We start from the raw sequence: 17,828 nt of genomic DNA, 5'->3' as shown, positions 1-17,828 counted from the left end.
CATCATGTGCTTTAGAGAGTTTCCCTCTTCCCCTCCCATCCCCTCAGTTAGGTCACCTTATTTGCTCCTCTACTTTTTCCTTCCTTTAAAAATAACAACCACAAAATTATTTTTCTTTGTTTCATTTTTCATTGTTTTTTCTGTTTATAATCTCTTATTGCTCACATAGATCTTTTCTCTTTCTCGCTCTCTCTCTTTCTCTCTCTGAATTTCTTTGCAAGTGTTTTAGTCATCCATCATCACAGTAGCCCTGCATGAATGTGTCTGTATCTTTTGCATTCCACCACTATTATTATTTTCTCTTCCCAAATCCATGCATTACCTGGAGTCTGTTTATCACCATAAATTTTCCTTTGGCCCAAGATAGCATGTATTGTTTCTGATTATTTCCTCTGATTATGCAGATTATTTCTGTATTGTCTCTAGTTATTTCCTCCTTGTTTAACCTGTCTCTACTTTAGGCTACCTGCTGTCCATGGTTTTGTAATGCTCTTTTCTTTCTTTCTTCCTTTCTTTTCCTTTCTTTCTTTCTTTCTTCCTTTCTTTCTTTCTCTCTTTCTTTTTCTTTTCTTTTCTACTAATTCTTTTCCTCTAAATGTTATCCTCACTTTTCCCTCCCTTGCAACCTTCTATGTCAAAATCATTTTCTTAGAAAGTTAACCTGAATTGTATAATAATGATCTCTTTTTACAATTTTATTGGTGCATTATAATTGTACGTGACAATGAGACTGTGACACGTTCGTATATGCACATTTCATTACTCTCTGTTTCTCTCCTTGAGTCTCCCCTTTCCCTCCTCTCTCTCTCTTCCCTCCCCAACCTTCTCCACTACTCTACTGATTTATTTGCTATTTTCATAACGTCCCTCTGATTTTCTATTTTCTCTCTAGCTTCCACATATGAGAGAAAAGACGTGGCCCTTGATTTTCAGAGTCCGGCTGATCTCACTTAGCACGAAGCTCTCCATTTCCACTCACTATTCACACTAAACCCCCACCAGCCAGTTGCATTTTTTCTAAAACTGTACTGGAAGCCATCAGAGTTCTCCAATTGCATTTCCCTTTGCCTCTTCAAAAAAAATAAATAAATAAAATAGAGCTTAATTTAGGTCTGTTTGTATTCCTCCTCCTCCATCATTCACATTCCTGATTTTTGGCTCATATAATGTATTATCCAAATGACCTCTTATTTAACTTTTAACTTCATCCTTTAATTTGACTTGTTTACAAGAAATATATGTTTTTATTTTTTTGGTACTGATGATAGAAACCCAGGGGCATTCTACTTCTGAGCTATATATACCTCTGCTCTTTTTATTTTTTATTTTGAAACAGCGTCTCCCTAAGTTGCTGAGAATTTAAGTTGCTGAGGCTGGCCTTAAACCTGTGACCCTCCTGTCTCAGCCTCTAAAGTACTTGGACCACAGGTGTGTACCACCATGTCTAGCTTCTACCTATTTTTCTTGGTAGGCTTTTTCAACTCAAGTCTTAGTTGTTTACCGTTTTATAAAAAAATATTATATTAAATGGTTTCTATACTTATAGTTTCTCTGTTTTTTATTTTTTATTTTTATGTGAATCATATTGAAAATGGCTATTTTTGCCTGTTTATCTCACCAGATACTGGGTAATTTAATAAAACTCCCCACTACTTGTTCACCAATCTTCAAACATTATTGAACAATACGGTGTCAGTGAATATACTGGTGATTCGGGCAATATAGCGATTTTTATAAAATTGTGTGTCTTAGCAAAAGTATATTATCATTGAGGAAGTCTAATATATTTATATATAGAAAATTATATATCATGTAATGTTATGTCTGTGGTAGTGAGAGTATGGGTGAGTGGGTGCATATCCTGCACCACTGTGGCTATTGGGAACCATAAAATAACTAAGTATTACCAAACTGTCAGGTTAGCTCCACTCTCAGCCAGTCTCCACCTTGCTTTGTCTATTTGCACAGTTACAGACATATAGTAAAAGCTCACTTATTCCATTTTGGATTTTCAGAGGGATAGCTTTGAGATCATAACACAAAACAAAAAAAATAGGAGCCTATTATAATTAAGAATAGAGGCTGTGTTTAGGGATCATAAATAATTAAAACAAATACTGCCATCTGGAGAATAAATCCAAAGTAAAAATAACAGACTATGGATAAAACAGAAAGGTTGCTTATAGCCTCTTACACAAAGATTTTGGCTTTTTGTACTCTACTGTAAATAAAAATGCTCTGTACATGTGAATTTTAGGAATCAACAGGAGAAGTCATTTCTCTCTTGTCTTCCAACTCTTGTAAATTGGTGAATAAATGTTTAATTCTTCATAAAGATGATCATCTGGAACCTGAAAAGGAAAAAATCATTTTTGTATCAATCACCAAGAATTTCCCATTTCTAGGAGGCTTGTTCAAGAGGCTAATCTCCTCTCCTTTTGGTATTTCTGAATCTTACTCTGTCTCGTTACACTCTAGTTATTTTCTCCATCTCCAGAAAAGTAAACCAGATCCATTGGCCATAGGGGCCCATAAGAAATCCTGTTAGTCGGTGACAAGGTGGGAGAGTATTGTGTGTCTGAATATTCTGGTACATCTGCTATCATATTTATTTTTGGAGGAAAGTAGTCAAATAAGGTGTCCAGACTGGAATGCATCATGAAAGTGGACATGCAGAGAAAGAGTGTTTCATCTCTCAGATCTGATCACTTGGGCCTCTAGTACAGATGATTCTCACTGATGATGTAATGGCCAGATGAGTTGTGAAAATGAGGTTGTATCCATGAACTACAAAGTAAAGAAACTGTGAAGCTTTGCAGCAGCACAAAGGGAAAAGTCAAAACAAAAAGAAAAAGAGTTTAGGTGAGCAGAAGGAAGGATGTACTTCTGAGTCAAAAAATAAAGCCAAATACCCAGGTGGTTCCATCACCCACTGCCTGATGTTCCATCACACACACTCACGTGCAACACACTTCAAAGCATCCACAATTTAAAATTATAAGGATCCTCGTTTTCTAATCCTCAAAGGAATATAAGCTTTTTTATTTCTGAGTATAAAATGAGATTTAAAACAGGAGATTTGGAAGCCAAATTCATGAAACTTGGAGAAATAATTCAGAGGGGAAACGTTCCAGATATTCTAGGCCGTATTTTGAAGGACTAAAGCTCAAATCCTTTAGCCTACCCTTTAGGATTTCATTGGGCTTCGTCCTACCTTATTTCTCTTGTACTCTTCTCCAAGCCTGTAAACCATGAGTGTCACAGCACTACAAAACCCCAACATGGTGAGAAGCAGCATCACTGATACAATTTCCTGTGGAACAAAAAGTAGGAAGACAGACACGGGACAGGTGACTCAAGTCTGCACTCCCTTGTACCATCCCCTCTTTTTCCTCTTCCTCCACATGATCAATCCATATAAAGTAGCACATACATGGGGAAAACAGGGGATGGTTGGTTACATGGGACAGATAAGTTTAATCTTGAGAAATTTGGCCAGGAGTGTAGCATGAGGTGTGGGCAGTCAGTATCTCCTTTGACTGCAGGAACACTCTATTATGATATGGGACTCCCCCCAAGAAGAATTATGTTCATGGAAAAGGAAAAGAGGGCTTTGTACTTAGACCAGGACCCAGAATTATAGTCTTTTCACAATAAACACATACAGTGCTAAGATGAATGGATTACAAAGCTGTGGGATATGTACACAGTGGAATTTTACTCAGCCATAAAAAGGCACAATTGCAGCATCTACAGGGAAATGGATGGATCTTGAGGACAGTTTGCTAAGTGAGATTAGTCAGTCACAAAAATTAAAGAATCGGATGCTTTCCCTAATATGCGAAAGCTAAGGTAAAAGGGGTCATAGGAGGAACTCCAGGTGAAAAAGGAGATCCTATAGAGGAGCAAATAAGGCAACCTAACTGTGGGGATGGGAGGTGGGGAGAGGGAAACTCTTTAAAGCACACAATGTACTTATTTATATCGAAGTCAACCACTAAGCCAAGCATGGGAAGAAGGGATGGGGAGGGAGTGGGGTGGGGACTGGGTGGGGGCTGGCTGGATGATGTGTGCATTTATGACTACACAAGTTTTTCCCCATTATGATGTATAAATACAATGCACCAACAAAAAATTGTAAAAAAAATTTAAAACTACTAAAAAAATCATAAAAATTATAAAGAGGATTAAAGTGTGTAGCTTGAAGGTAGAATGTCCCTAGATTAAATTTTCTACACCACAAAATAATAATAATAATATAATAATAATAATAATAATAATAATAATAATAGTATAAAATCACATCCCACACTCGCTAAAATACGGCAATAAAGAGATGTTCCACTCAAAGCTCCTAAATTTTTTTCTTTCCTTTTCAAGGATTAACAAAGACAGAACCACAACTCACCAGATACATTGCATTTTTCCTTTCAGATATAATTGACAAAAATCCAGAAACAGCAAACTGTCCAAAAGGGAAGGAAAAAATAGTGAGTTTCTAATCCCTTTCCCCCGTTCTCCAAATATAAAGTATATTTTTGTACTCAATAAAACTATCTATTAATGTCCCACATGAGACCAGTATTTCTTGATTCCTATAAAGTACACTTCAAAATTAAATGCATAGCCAGCTGTGGCAGTACACGCCTATAATCCCAGTACTTGGGGGGCTGAGACAGGAGGATTGCAGGTGCCAGACCAGCCTCAGAAATCTAGCAAGACTCTCAATAACCTAGCAAAACCCTGTTCCAGAATAAAAATAGAAAGGCTGGAGGTTTAACTCAGTAGTAGGATGCCCCTGAGTTCAATATCCAGTACCACAAAAAAATGAAAATTAAATGTGTATATGAGTCCTGTTAGAGTCTTGATAAAATGTAGATTCTTATTCATTAAACCCTAGATGGGACAATGCTGCTCACAGTTTAATGTTATTATTGGTTTATGTGTATGTGTCCTCTGTGTTACCCTGCAAATTCCCTGAGGCAAGAAACATGTGCCCATGGCATGTATATCTACAGACAAAGACACATCATAGAGTCAAAGAGTGATTATGAAAATGTACATGAGGAAGCCCGGTGTGGTGGCACATGCTTGTAACCCTGATACGTGGGAGACTGAGATAGAAAGATTGCAGGCTTGAGGCCAGTCTCAGCAACTTTGCGAGGCCCTCTGCAACTTAGTGAGACTCTGCTTCAAACTAAAAAAATAAAATAGGGCTAGAACACCCTTGGGCTCAACCCCCAGCACCAAAATAATAATAATAATAATAATAATAATAATAATAATAATAACAACAACAACAACAACAACAATAATAATAAAGTAAAATAAGGCTGGGGATATATTTTGGAGGTAGAATGCCCTGGGTTCAATCCCCAATGGTGGAAAGAAGGAAGGAAGGAAGGAAGGAAGGAAGGAAGGAAGGAGGAAGGAATTAGTAAAAATATAAATCGATTAAACAAATTCAAAACAATCTCTCAAAAATTCAGATTGATATTGAAAGATGATTCATATTTTTACTTTTTATTTTATTTATTTATTTATTTATTTATTTATTTATTTATTTATTTTGGTGGTACTGGGGTTCCTGGAAGCCCTTCTACCTCCGGGCTACACTCCCAGACCTATTTTTACATTTTTATTTGGAAACAGGGTCTCCTAAGCCAACGCGCACGGCTGGCTTCGAACCTGCGCGATCCTCCTGTCTCTGCCTCCCAAGCGCGGGGATTACAAGCGTGCGCCACCACGCCCGGCTTATTTTTTATTTTAATTTTGTTTCTTATGTAAGGCTTTACATGGAAATGTTTTGTAGTTTGGTTTCATCATTAAGATCTAGTACTTGGCAGCCATTGTTTCGATAATATTGTTTAGTACTATCTGCTTACATATTAACAACAAAACCTTTTGGAAGACCTAAAAGCTGTAATATTGAATACATTTCGGAGGCATTTTGAGCATCAAGGTAAGTGCTGTGGCAAGATCTGTGTAGACTTAGATGCCCCCGGCTTATTTCAAGAAGAAAAATTGTAAGTGCCAGTTCTATACACTCTCAAAGTATGAATTCACATGTTTTCCTAGCCCTTTGGGTCACTGACTGGGACATTGGTTGTGACAGTAATAACTGGCAGCATGGCATAGTTGCAGTACACCTTACAATAATTAAGCAAACTTTTTATTCTAAAAGGGAATAATAAAAATTCAGACTGTATATGGATTGAGAGACAATAAGCTAAATGTTTCAAATGAAAACATAGTAGAGAGAAAACATGGTGGAGGTTTAATGAGATTTTTGAACAAGGGGTATGAGATTCTTGAACAAGTACAACACATTTAGCAGGTGTCTAGTCAAGAGGATAACTTTTAGTGATCGCATATATCTTTGTGAATAAAGCGCTAATAGATAATTGCACAGTGGTTATGTGGAATGAAGGAAGATGGATGTTAAAGAAAACACAATGAATGGTTTCATTTATGTAAAGCTTTAGAAAATTAGATCCATTTACAGTGATCGAAAGGAGATCCATAGTTGCTTAGAGATAGGACAGCAAACCCGGGGAGGCAAGAAGGGGCTTCAGCAAAGCAGAAGAAAACTTTTTGAGATGATAAATACACTCAGTATACTGATGTATTGCCATTTTTATGTGTGGGCACATATGAGTCAAAACTCATCAAATTTTATACCTTAAATATGTGTGATATTCTGCATGCCAGTTATACCTCAGTTGGGCTGTGTGTCCTGTGATCTCACCCTGTCACCTGTTTTCTAGAGAGTACAGTATTAAAAAGGTGGTGTACACTTAAATATCAGTGTTTGGGAAGCTGAGAAGGAAGGATCTCACATTTGATGCCAGCCTCAAATTATGTTCAGAAGTAGAACATCACCAGCAGGAAAAGGGATGAATCTGGAAGACATTATGTTAAGTGAGATTAGCCAGTCTCGGAAAGTCAAGAGTCATATATGTTTTCCGTCATATATGGACGCTAGGGAGAAATTGGGATGTAAGAGGGATTCCAGATAAAGGAGGAGAAATTCCAGTGGAATGAGAGAGGGAATCTTGGGCAGGGAGGTGGGGGTGGAGAGAGATGTGATGAAGGGAACACTTTAACTGATGCCATGTAAATATATTAAATTGCCAATGCCAATCTCAATATCATGTACGGGGAGGGAGAGGAAGCGGGACAGGAGCCAGGGGGGAAGCACACCAAGAGCTGTGTGTGTATACGTCCTCATCACTCTGAACCTCATTGTGATTATAGTGCATCAATAAAGGTATTTAAAAAAAAAAGAATACCATAAGAAAGCACCCCAAAGTGTTTCTTGAGCATGGTATAATTTCACTAAATTCCCTCTAACCTTGTTCTCCTCAACTCAGTTTCTTTTCCCTTTCTCCATAAAGATAACTTTTTAAATGACAGGTTTTTATCATATACCCTTACTGATGAATAGCACTAGGGATATTTTCCTGAAATTGAATTCTGGAAGTTCAGATTCAATTTCTATAAGCTAAAAGTCTCTTGAGAGTCATTTGGTTTGTATTAGTCTCAAGTTTCTCATCCGATGAAAGCATGTGAAATGCTTAACTCACAGTTGACCGTGGTAAGAATGTTGTAAGAGTCATTTATTGTTACTAATGAGCACAAATACAAAAATGCTTTATATGTAAGTAATCATGTTATTTTAATTTTATAGATACACAATTGGTCAGACATAATAAGTAAAAGGAAAATCTATCCCAGTACTTGAGGAAGCTGAGACAGGAGAATCACAGAACCAAAGCCAGTCTCGGCAATTTAGTAAGACTCTCAGCAACCTAGCAAAATCCATTTCAAAATATAATAGGGCTGGGGGTAGAACTAGGGGGTAGAATGTCCCTGGGTTCAATCTCAGTATCACACACACAAAGAAAAGCCATATTCAATGTTATTTCAAAAATAATTATAGAGATATACTCACAAATATTGCTCCCCAGAATGGGTAGCCTACTTTAAATGATGAAAATATGTCTTCATCAAAGTCTGAAATATCAAATACAGAGCAGACAACTGTCCCAAAACAAAGGCACATCAAACCAATCAGAATTTGTGTTACCTATAAAAAAACATGAATTTCATGAAGTTAGAAGATTTTTTTCCAGTTGTCTCGATTTCCTTCTAATTGAGACCAACTATGAGAAATTGCTTTAGTACCTTAGATCATTCTAAGAAATAACTCAAAGGCAAGGTTTTTCAGTAACCCCATGGCCACTATAAGAACTGAGTTGATACAAGCATGACCTAATACAGGAATGGCCAACACAGATCTCATATTTATGGTCATTTATTTATGTAGTCATGGTGGACATCACAATTGTTTTTTTTTCTGCCTAAGACAGATGTTATAAATCTTTAACTCTTATAGGTCATGCCTGTCCTGGTGATTTAAATTCTCCACAAGAAAATGCTTCTCTCTTCCCCAAAGGGCCCAACTACTACCAGCCCTTCATCTAACCAGGATTTTTAGGAGACCTTTTACATCTCATGAACCCAAGTGCAGAAAGAGTGGCTGTAACCAAATACCCTTTCCTAGAGCCAACCTTCAGTCTAGTGAAGGCTGAAGGAGAGTCACTTACCCCCAGGAATTCCAGCTCTTTTTCAAAAAATGTCAGCCATGTCTGTGGTGCTGGGGGTGAGGCAGACTTCGCCAGCAGAGCGCCGTCCAGAGGAGACACTTCCAAGAGCTCAATTTCAGGTGCACTATAAAATTTAACCAAAATTCAGTCATAAGGAAATTCTCTCTCTGTGCAAAGTTTCTGACAGAAAGGAAAATTTTGTTTGTTTAGTTTCCAAAACAATTGTATAGTTAAAATCTTCATTGTAATGATTAAGAGAGTAAGGCTCAGAGAATGAAGTCACTGGCAAAGAAAATCTGAACGCTGTCCAAGTGATCCGATGGAAAAAATTAGAAGAAAAACCCTGCCAGAGTGTTCTTATCTTTAATCCACAGTTACCATCGAGTTTTTTCCTGTTATTTTGATTGGTAAAACACAAAATAAATAATTATTTTTACTTTGCATTTCACAGTCTTTTTAACATAGAAATGATTCTGAATATATTTTCTCAATGGCACATGACTTCATGTGCACAGAGGACAGTAAAGAACTGGCTTTAAGGGGCTGCTTGGATCTCAATGCCTTTATTAATCTTCAGAATAGAGACAAGTGTGGTGGCTCACGCCTATCACTCTAGTACTTGGGAGGCTGAGACAGAAGGATCTCAGGCTCAAGGCCAGGTTCAGAAACTTAGCTTCTGCTCCAGAATATGTCAGATACAGAGGCAAGAGGTCTGTATGATTAGTACATATTCTCCCATCTCACACCCCAAACACCAGCTATTAGAAAACGTATTAGTCCCAATTTATAAGGCAAGTGAAACTCTCCTTCTCCACTAGTGAAAGAGATTGTTGCAAAAGTACAACTAATAGCTTCTTCATACTCAATATGTTATTTAAACTACATGAGCGATGAGCCCACACACAAATCCATGTATTGGTGTCTATCCACCCAGCACTGTGATTTCTTTCCCTGAGCAGTGATAAGAAATAGAAAAGAAAATAGCCTCTGCTTACCCAGGGGGCCCTTGCAGGTTTGGGAGAGCAAGCTCAGCTCTGCTTATATTTTCTGAGTCCATTTTTTTCCTGAACGAGGCTACCCAGGAATGAAGAATACCGTTACGTTGAGACTTGGTGGACTGCCTGTCGCAATGCTCTCTCAGTAGCCAGTTGCAATGGCTTGACTCAACACACAGCTATTTATTTTCAGACTTGAACCATTTGTCAAACAGATAAGATTCCCAGCTGATAAAAAAAAAAAACAACCAGGTTGTTCCTGTCAGAATGAACAGCAAAATTGACAACACTACAAAATAGGGAGTAGTGTAAAAGGAGGGATTGAGGTGATACCGGCCTGTAGAATGAGTGTGGTAGTATTCCCTTTGTTAAGTGGAATTCTACCCAGCCATGAAGAACAAATTACATCATTTGAAGGAAGATGGGTAGAACTACAGAATGTCATACTAAGTGAGATTAGAATAGAATCTTGCTCCTACAAGATGATCGTTCAAAAAATGAATGCATAGTTTCTAATTTAGAAAAAAAAATACGACAGCAGGAATCTGACATTGAAGAAATATGGGCCCATTTAAAAAGAGCTAACCTAAGAATAATTGGAATAGAGGAGGGAAAAGAAGGTGAAACCAAAGGGATCAACAATCTCTTCAAAGAAGTAATAGCAGAAAATTTTCCAAACATAGAGCAAGAGGTCGATACACAGGTCCAGGAAACTTTAGAACTCCCTTTAGACAGGATCAGAGAAGAGAATCCCCACGCCGCATAATTGTCAAAATGACCAATGTGGAAGCCAAGCAGAGAATCTTAAAGGCAACAAAAACAAAGGGCCAACTGACATTCAGAGGCAAACCAATTAGAATCACCCCAGACTTCCCAAACCAAGTCATGAAAGCCAGAAGGACTTGGAGTAACATATTCCAAACTCTGAAAGAAAACAACTTCCAGCCAAAAATTTCCTACCCAGCAAAACTTTCTACCAAATTAGATGGGGAAATAAGAAGCTTCCATGACAAACAGAAACTGAAGGAATTTATGTCTTCAAAACCAGCACTAGAGAAAATACTCAAAGAGATTAACTACAAAGAAGAAATAGGTAACACACACCAGAACCAGAGAAACAAGATTTTCCATCCAACAGACAAATGAGATTGGCTATCTTTGGAGATTCATTATTTATGTTAGTCTTTTACCTATTTCTAAAGGGTATTGTTTGCTTTTATTGTTAATTTTGGGGATTTCTAGTTGGAATATTAATATACCTTCAGATATAGCATTTGGAAATATTTTATCCCATTCTATCAGTAACTTTTAACTCTGTCTACATTGTCTTTGGATATACAATATTTTTTTTTTATTTTCTAGGGAGTTTGTTTACCCTTCTGTTGCCTGTGCCATTGAAATCATATCCAAGAAATCACTACCAATTTCAATGTTATGAGGTTTTATGACCCAGATTTTCTTCTAAAAGTTTATAGTCTTAAGATTTATATTTAGGTCTTTTATCTATTTTGAGTTAATATTTGTATATATTATTAGGTAAGGGTCCAATTTATTCTTCTTCATGTAATTATTATTTTTCAACAATATTTAGTTAAAAGATTATTATTTCCTCCACCAAATGTTCATGGAAACCTTGTCAAAAATAACTTGACAATATATGGAAGAATTTATCTCTAGGCTTTTATTTAACTCCAATGGTTTATATATCTGCCTTTAGAACAGTACTACACTGTTTCAATTATTGTAGCTTTATAAGGTTTGAAATCAGAAAATATACATCTTCTAGCTTTGTTCTTTTTCGAGGTTGTTTTCTGTATCTAGAGTCCATATTCCATATTAGGATAGATTTTCTCTGAAAAATAAATAAATAAATGTATGATAGTTTCACCTAAAAAAAAGAAAAAGAAAAAAATATTCTCTGGTAAGAAAGAAAGCAAAAAGAAATATTGAAATGTTATCGTTAGGTCATAAAAAGCTTGGTATCAGACAAATGAAACTGTTATGTGAGATTATCATTGTTAATTTTAGATAAATTGCTATAATACTAGATGTCAACCACTAAGCCAAGCATGGGAAGGAGGGATGGGGAGAGAACGGGGTGGGGATCGGGTAGGGGCTAACTGGGCGATGTGTGCATGTATGTCTACAAAAGTTTTTTTTAATACCATTATGATGTATGAATACAGTGCACCAATATAAAAATAAATAAAAATAAAAAACTTAGCTACAAAAAAAATGCTTGCCAAAACCAAAAGTAGAGAGAGCAAAAATCAAAAATCAAAAGAGCAGCTTCACCCTCCATTGAGTCTGTGTGCTATTTCTCCGCAGTACTTCGCTGACTCCTCACCCCACCGCTTGCGGATCCCCGACTCCTGCTAGGGCTGGACCCCAGCAGGGTACCATCTTTCCCCTGTGTCTTCAGGAACCAGTGGACCTAACAACTCTATTACTTGAATTAAGAAATAAACCTTACCCACTTCATCCACAAAATGACTTAGTGCTGCATGTCAGGCACTGTCCCTCTCGCTGAGCGGGCACAAAGGGGCCCTGATCCCAGCCCACAATGTGACAGAGAAGAACAAAGATAAATTATATGATACTACCCAATATGTCAGAGGCTAGAGGCTGTCAGAACACAGAGGGGAGTCTAACAGCTTTGCCTGATAAGGGGGCTGTAGAGTTCAGGGAAGAAATAACCAGAGAATGTCACATCTGAGCCCAGGCTTACAACGATGGCCTCAGGAATTTCATGTGTTTGCCTCACCTCAGTGAAACTACCCACTTCTTCTGGGAAAGGCCCCACAATTATGGTTGTCTTTGATGTTTTCTAGGAGTACCTGATATTTCATTATGTGTAGCAAATCACCCAAAATCAGGTTCTATGTGTGGCCACAAACAAATTTAGGATGGCCCTTGATATTTGGACATGATGCTACTTTGGGGGTTCTCAGGAGAACCTTGCAAAATGCAAGTGTGAAGCTGACGGGCCCCTTATGCCCTCCCAGATGCTCTCATCCGCCCCTTCATCTCGCCCCTTTCTGAGAGGCTTGTCACCTTCTGTGCCTACACCTTGGTTTTCTGGACCCATGTTCTTTCACTTTTCCCCACAGTGAATATTGAAACATCTGACAAAATACCTTTGGGGGAGAGAGTGGGTGTCAGTGTCTAGTGCACTGGAGACCTAAGGGTAAAGCCGATTCACGGGACACAGGGGATGCAGGTTTCATGTACACTGCATGTTTTATTGAGAGAGCAATCAGACTTTTATAGAGGAAACTTCTATGGGATCCATAGACAAATTAACTATTTTAGACATTACAAGGTTATCTTAAAGCAACAATGGATGTGTGTGAGTAAAGCCAAAGGACGAGTCTCAGAGCAACTTTTGTTTTACAATTAGAAGCAAAGAACACCTGTGACTGCTCAGAACATCTCAAGCTGTTTATCATACCAATAAGTTTTCTGAGAGATGTCTATGCTGGGAAGGACATTCAGAGAGAGGGCCGGAGCTGCTTCCGACCTTGAAGGCAACTTGGCAAGACTCATGGCTCACTGATTAGAGGGAGTGTGCTCGCCTCCCAGCCTGGCATTCCAAGCTGCTTCTCAGGAGCCAGAGTTGCTTTATTAACCCTTCAGGCAGGAGCCTGCATCTCAGTACTCTCACAAGTGGGGACAAGGTAGGATTATCAAGATGAGATTTAACCATACCTCTGCCTGGAAGGAAGCGATAATAGAGCTGCCATTCCTCACCACTGCAGTGTCTTCCTCCTCTGGCCCAGCCTTGCACTGCCTTTCCACACACTCTTTCTCTGCTTCCTCTTTTGGCAAGCAAAACTTCTTCTTCCCTCAGTTAGGTAGAGCCTAGATTTATTTCCCCAAACTCCAATGGAATTTGCTTCCAGATCCCACAGGAACTATTGTCTCCAGTTAGAGGTTCAATTTGCTTAAAATAAATATGCACTAATTTGCATGTTGCAAATTGTAAGTTATGCTATCTAAATATTTGGCAAAACCCATTTTGACTATCTTCGATGTAATTCCAAGACTTTTGACAACTTACTGCCTGGTTTTTGAAAGCATCATTTTACCTTACTAAACCTTTGACTGTATTAATTTTTTTTTAACCAATACTTTATTTCACATGGCTAATCCTGGGGAATAACGGGTCACCTATTTTTCTCCTAGAGTCACCTGTCTCCATTCAAGTATGTCTCTGGACAATTCCCTAAGCATCCCACACAGCAATCAAAATAGGATTTCCCATTGTCCTGTCTTGTGTTGGATTCTCCATCCCCTTGTTTCTACTTTTTCTCTATTTTTCAAAATATACTCTTATTGGTACATTCTAATTATACATCGTAGTGAGAATCAGTGTGGTACAAATCAGTGTGATATGCATATCCCTCCAGATTTCACCAAACCCCTCGGCCCTGCCCTTCCTTCTCACACATGTTAGTATGGTTGGCGGCAACACCATCATATATGGACCCAACATTATTGGAACTGTTTCTTTCCTTGTCCTCCTTTTCCCCTCCCATCTCGCTCCCCAGTCCTTCTGCTGTTCTACTGGTTTTTCTCCTCATTTATCTGAAGTCCCTTTTGCTGCCTATGTTTTCTCTAGCTTCCACATATGAGAGAAAACATATAACCCTTAACTTTTTTTTTTTTTGCAGTACTAGAGATGGAACCCAGGGGCATTCTACCTTGAGCTACACCCCCAACCCTATTTTTAATTCTTTATTTGGAAACAGGGTCTCACTGAGTTGCAGAGGGCCTCACTAAGTAGCTGAGGCTGTCCATGAACCGCGATCCTCCTGTCTCAGCCTCCCACATGCTGGGATTACAAGTGTGCACCACCTCGACCGGCTAATCCTTAACTTTCTGAAACTGACAGATCTTACTTGGCATAATATTATCTACTTCCATCCATTTTCCTGCGAATGAGATAATTCTATTCTTTTTTTATGGCTGGGTAACACTCCACTGTGTGTCTATACCACATTGTCTCTGGACAATGATAAATACTCTTTGATTAGTTGAAAAGGGGCAACAAGACATGGCTTTATTCTCCACCATGGACTAGTCTGCCTGTGTCTTGATGGGAAGCCGCTGAGCTGGTTCATGTTTGCATGACAGAAGTGAGCTTTGCAGCCACTTCCTGCAGCTTTGGGAAGAACATTCTGGTACTTTAGTAATGCCTTTGTAATGAATACCTTGAAGACTAGATTGAAATATTGCCTATAAGATTGTTCTTAAAAGACTCGCTCCACTTTTGTGTGCTGAAAATTGATGCTGGGTGGTGTGTAGGATACTGTAAGGCCATGAGTTAGCTGTCATGTGATTAGATTAATAAATGTATACTGGTAGTTGAATTGAGGAAAGAAATAGAGATCATCATAATTATACCTTTATTTTCAAAACAGAACCCTTCTTGATTCAAACTTCATTTGCCCACCAATTCTGTACAACCCCATCTTGTCCCTTAGACCTCCCATGAACAAGAGCCCTCAATGCCTGTTTTTCCTAGAATACATTCAGTTGCTTTATCAGAAAGGTTAATTACACACTAGGGAAAAGAAAAACTTAACAGTGCACATGGAAAACATAATTTGCTCATAATATAAAAAGATCTGGAAATGAATAGAAAATGAACAAAATCTTGCAGAAAGCAGAAGACATATGAGATGTTAATCAACAGAAAAAGGAAATTAAATACTCAATAAATAGCCGGGCGTGGTGGCGCACGCTTGTAATCCGTTCGAAGCCAGCCGCGCTGGCTTAAGAGACCCTGTTTCCAAAAATAAAAAAATAAAAAAAATAGGTCTGGGAGTGTGGCCCGGAGGTAGGAGGGCTTCCAGTACCACACACACAAAAAAAATACTCAATAAATGAGGAAGAACATGTTCAGTCTTAATACTTTTCAGGGAATACACGTTAATGTAAAATTATACATCATTTTACTCTGATCTATGCAGAAATCTATGAGAAAAATCAAATCCAGTGCTAGAAAAAAACTAGAAATATTTCACATCTTACTAGTGAAAAGATTTGCTTCAATATTTTAAAAAATCTATTTTATAAGCTGGGCGTGGTGGCGCACGCTTGTAATCCCTGCGCTTGGGAGGCTGAGACAGGAGGATCGCACAGGTTCGAAGCCAGCCTCAGCTACTTAGTGAGGCTCTCGGCAACTTAGTGAGGCCCTGTTTCCTAATAAAATATAAAATAGGTCTGGGAGTATAGCCCGGAGGTAGAAAAGCCTCTGGGTTCCACCCCCAGTACCACCAAAAATATCTATCTTATAATAATAAATTAAAATATAAATATATGTTTGTTGAACATTTGCATGTCAAAAATTTTATTTCAGAAATTTTATCTCAGAAATAAAGCATTAACTGTGGAGTTTATAAGCATATAATTCAGCATTGCTTATTTTACAAAGCAACCGTAATAAAACAAAAAATAAACAATATAATCATATGTGATTAATACATATAATGAGCTTGGCACATGACACCCAGCACGTACTCCTCAAATGGGCTTGGGATGAATTAAAATTCACTAAATATATATTATAGGACTAGACAAGCAAAATTAGCAGAGGAGAGTACAGATGAATTAATGCTCATATAATTATCAAGGATCCAATAGTAGTTCATGGGAATTAACTTATGGACATTTGTAGATGACTCAATTTGATATCAAAACATAGAAGATTAATTTCTAAACTGAAAATATTTAAACACTTCAGCACCAGGGTAACAAATAATAAGTTATATCTTATACTGCCACCTCAAAAATAAATTATCATCGAGATTGTCAGAGCGTCTAGGAGGATTCACATTGGGCATGTGAGCGTTTCTGTCTTGTGTCTCTTTGACCACAGTCCCACTAGCTTTAACATTAGCAGCAAGGTCAACAAGAGCAGCATTTTCAAGGAGTGGTAAGGTTATTTTATATTTGTTTCGTTTTTACTTAATTTGCATAACAACTGATAAGACAGTTGATACTATCACATCACCTATTTACAGCTGAAGGAAAATAGGTCAGAGAGATTAATCAACTTGCCCAGATTCAGAGAGGTAACAGGTGACAGTGCCAGAATTTGAAATCCACATCTGTCAGGGTCCAAAGCCTTTATTCTCTACTTCTCTGCTTTACAGTTTCTCCTGGTCCTTTGGAGAATAAACATTGACCTTGCTCTCAAAGTCACTAACCTAAACCACCATTTGCATATATGGGCATAGGAGAATCCCAGAACTGATAAAAGAAAAGTCTCTTCTGAGACTTAAGTCCCCCATCTCAAATATTGTTAAGAATGTATCTTAATAATGATGATTTTTAACTCCATAGTTTTTTTTAATACTGATGTCAGCTAAAGATAAAAGACATTTTTATGTTGGAAAAAATCTAACTCATCTTCTTTCCCACCAGGTTGTTGAAATTTGATTTTAGGTATAACATATAAGATAGACATTATACTACCTTCCTTCCTTAAATTTCATAAAGAAATGGTTTGGAAAAAAAAGAAGAGAGAAAACTAATTTCTAAGAACCATTTTGGAATAGTTGTGGGGAGCCATTAAGGCTTTCCCCTAAATTAAAATCTCTGACTCAGCTGACTGTCCTTTGCCCAGAGTCAACAAGGTTTGGGAAGAAGATCAGATGGTGATGGCGTGAGGGTACTGATTGGCCTATCTGTAGGGTGTGTGCTTTGGATTGGTCTTTATGGTATTCTGGTGGTGGTAGAACGAGGATATTGATTGACCTGTGACTGTATAAATACCTCTGGAAAAACAAACCCAGTGTCGGCGCAATAGAGAATACTGACCCAGGCGTCATCGACCAGTAGGAAATACTGACCCAAGAACAGGGGTCGGCCAGTAGAGATAGTAAGCTGGTGGCTCCCCCACGTTAAAATCAATTAAATATTTTGAGAATCAAATTCTTAGAGATAAATTCTTCATCCTCACGCCTCTCTTCAGAACCTGTACTTTTGCTGGCTGGCTGCGGCCAATAGTGATCATAGAATTTACAAATCCAAGAATGCCATGAAGAAATATATTTACTTATCCATAACCAGAACACACTGTTGGTATTTATAGTTAGGACAGAAAGGATTGGGTCAAATGTGAAGTTTCTCACGATTGCTGCCATGATTGAAGGGCTGAGTTTTATCGGCTCACGTGCACCAGAGTTCTTGGACGAAGCTCTGACTCCTTGCAGAG

General features: G+C 38.0%; 1 protein-coding gene across 1 annotated transcript; it reads right to left on the bottom strand.

Moving 5' to 3' along the window:
• Window positions 1-2,253: 2,253 nt before the first annotated feature.
• MS4A2 (membrane spanning 4-domains A2) lies at window positions 2,254-14,142 on the bottom strand (the record flags this gene model as incomplete). The annotated part of the gene is given in 7 exon segments (XM_080691774.1): window positions 2,254-2,298; window positions 2,304-2,351; window positions 3,215-3,313; window positions 4,409-4,465; window positions 7,955-8,089; window positions 8,610-8,733; window positions 14,021-14,142. Coding segments are annotated over 7 exon segments (630 nt in total).
• Between the last annotated feature and the right edge of the window lie 3,686 nt (window positions 14,143-17,828).

Source organism: Muscardinus avellanarius (genome assembly GCF_963383645.1).
Source record: "Muscardinus avellanarius genome assembly, chromosome: 1".
Taxonomy (NCBI): Eukaryota; Metazoa; Chordata; class Mammalia; order Rodentia; family Gliridae; genus Muscardinus; species Muscardinus avellanarius.
The sequence above is the reverse complement of the archived record's forward strand: the minus strand, read 5'-3'. Positions and strand labels throughout refer to the sequence as shown.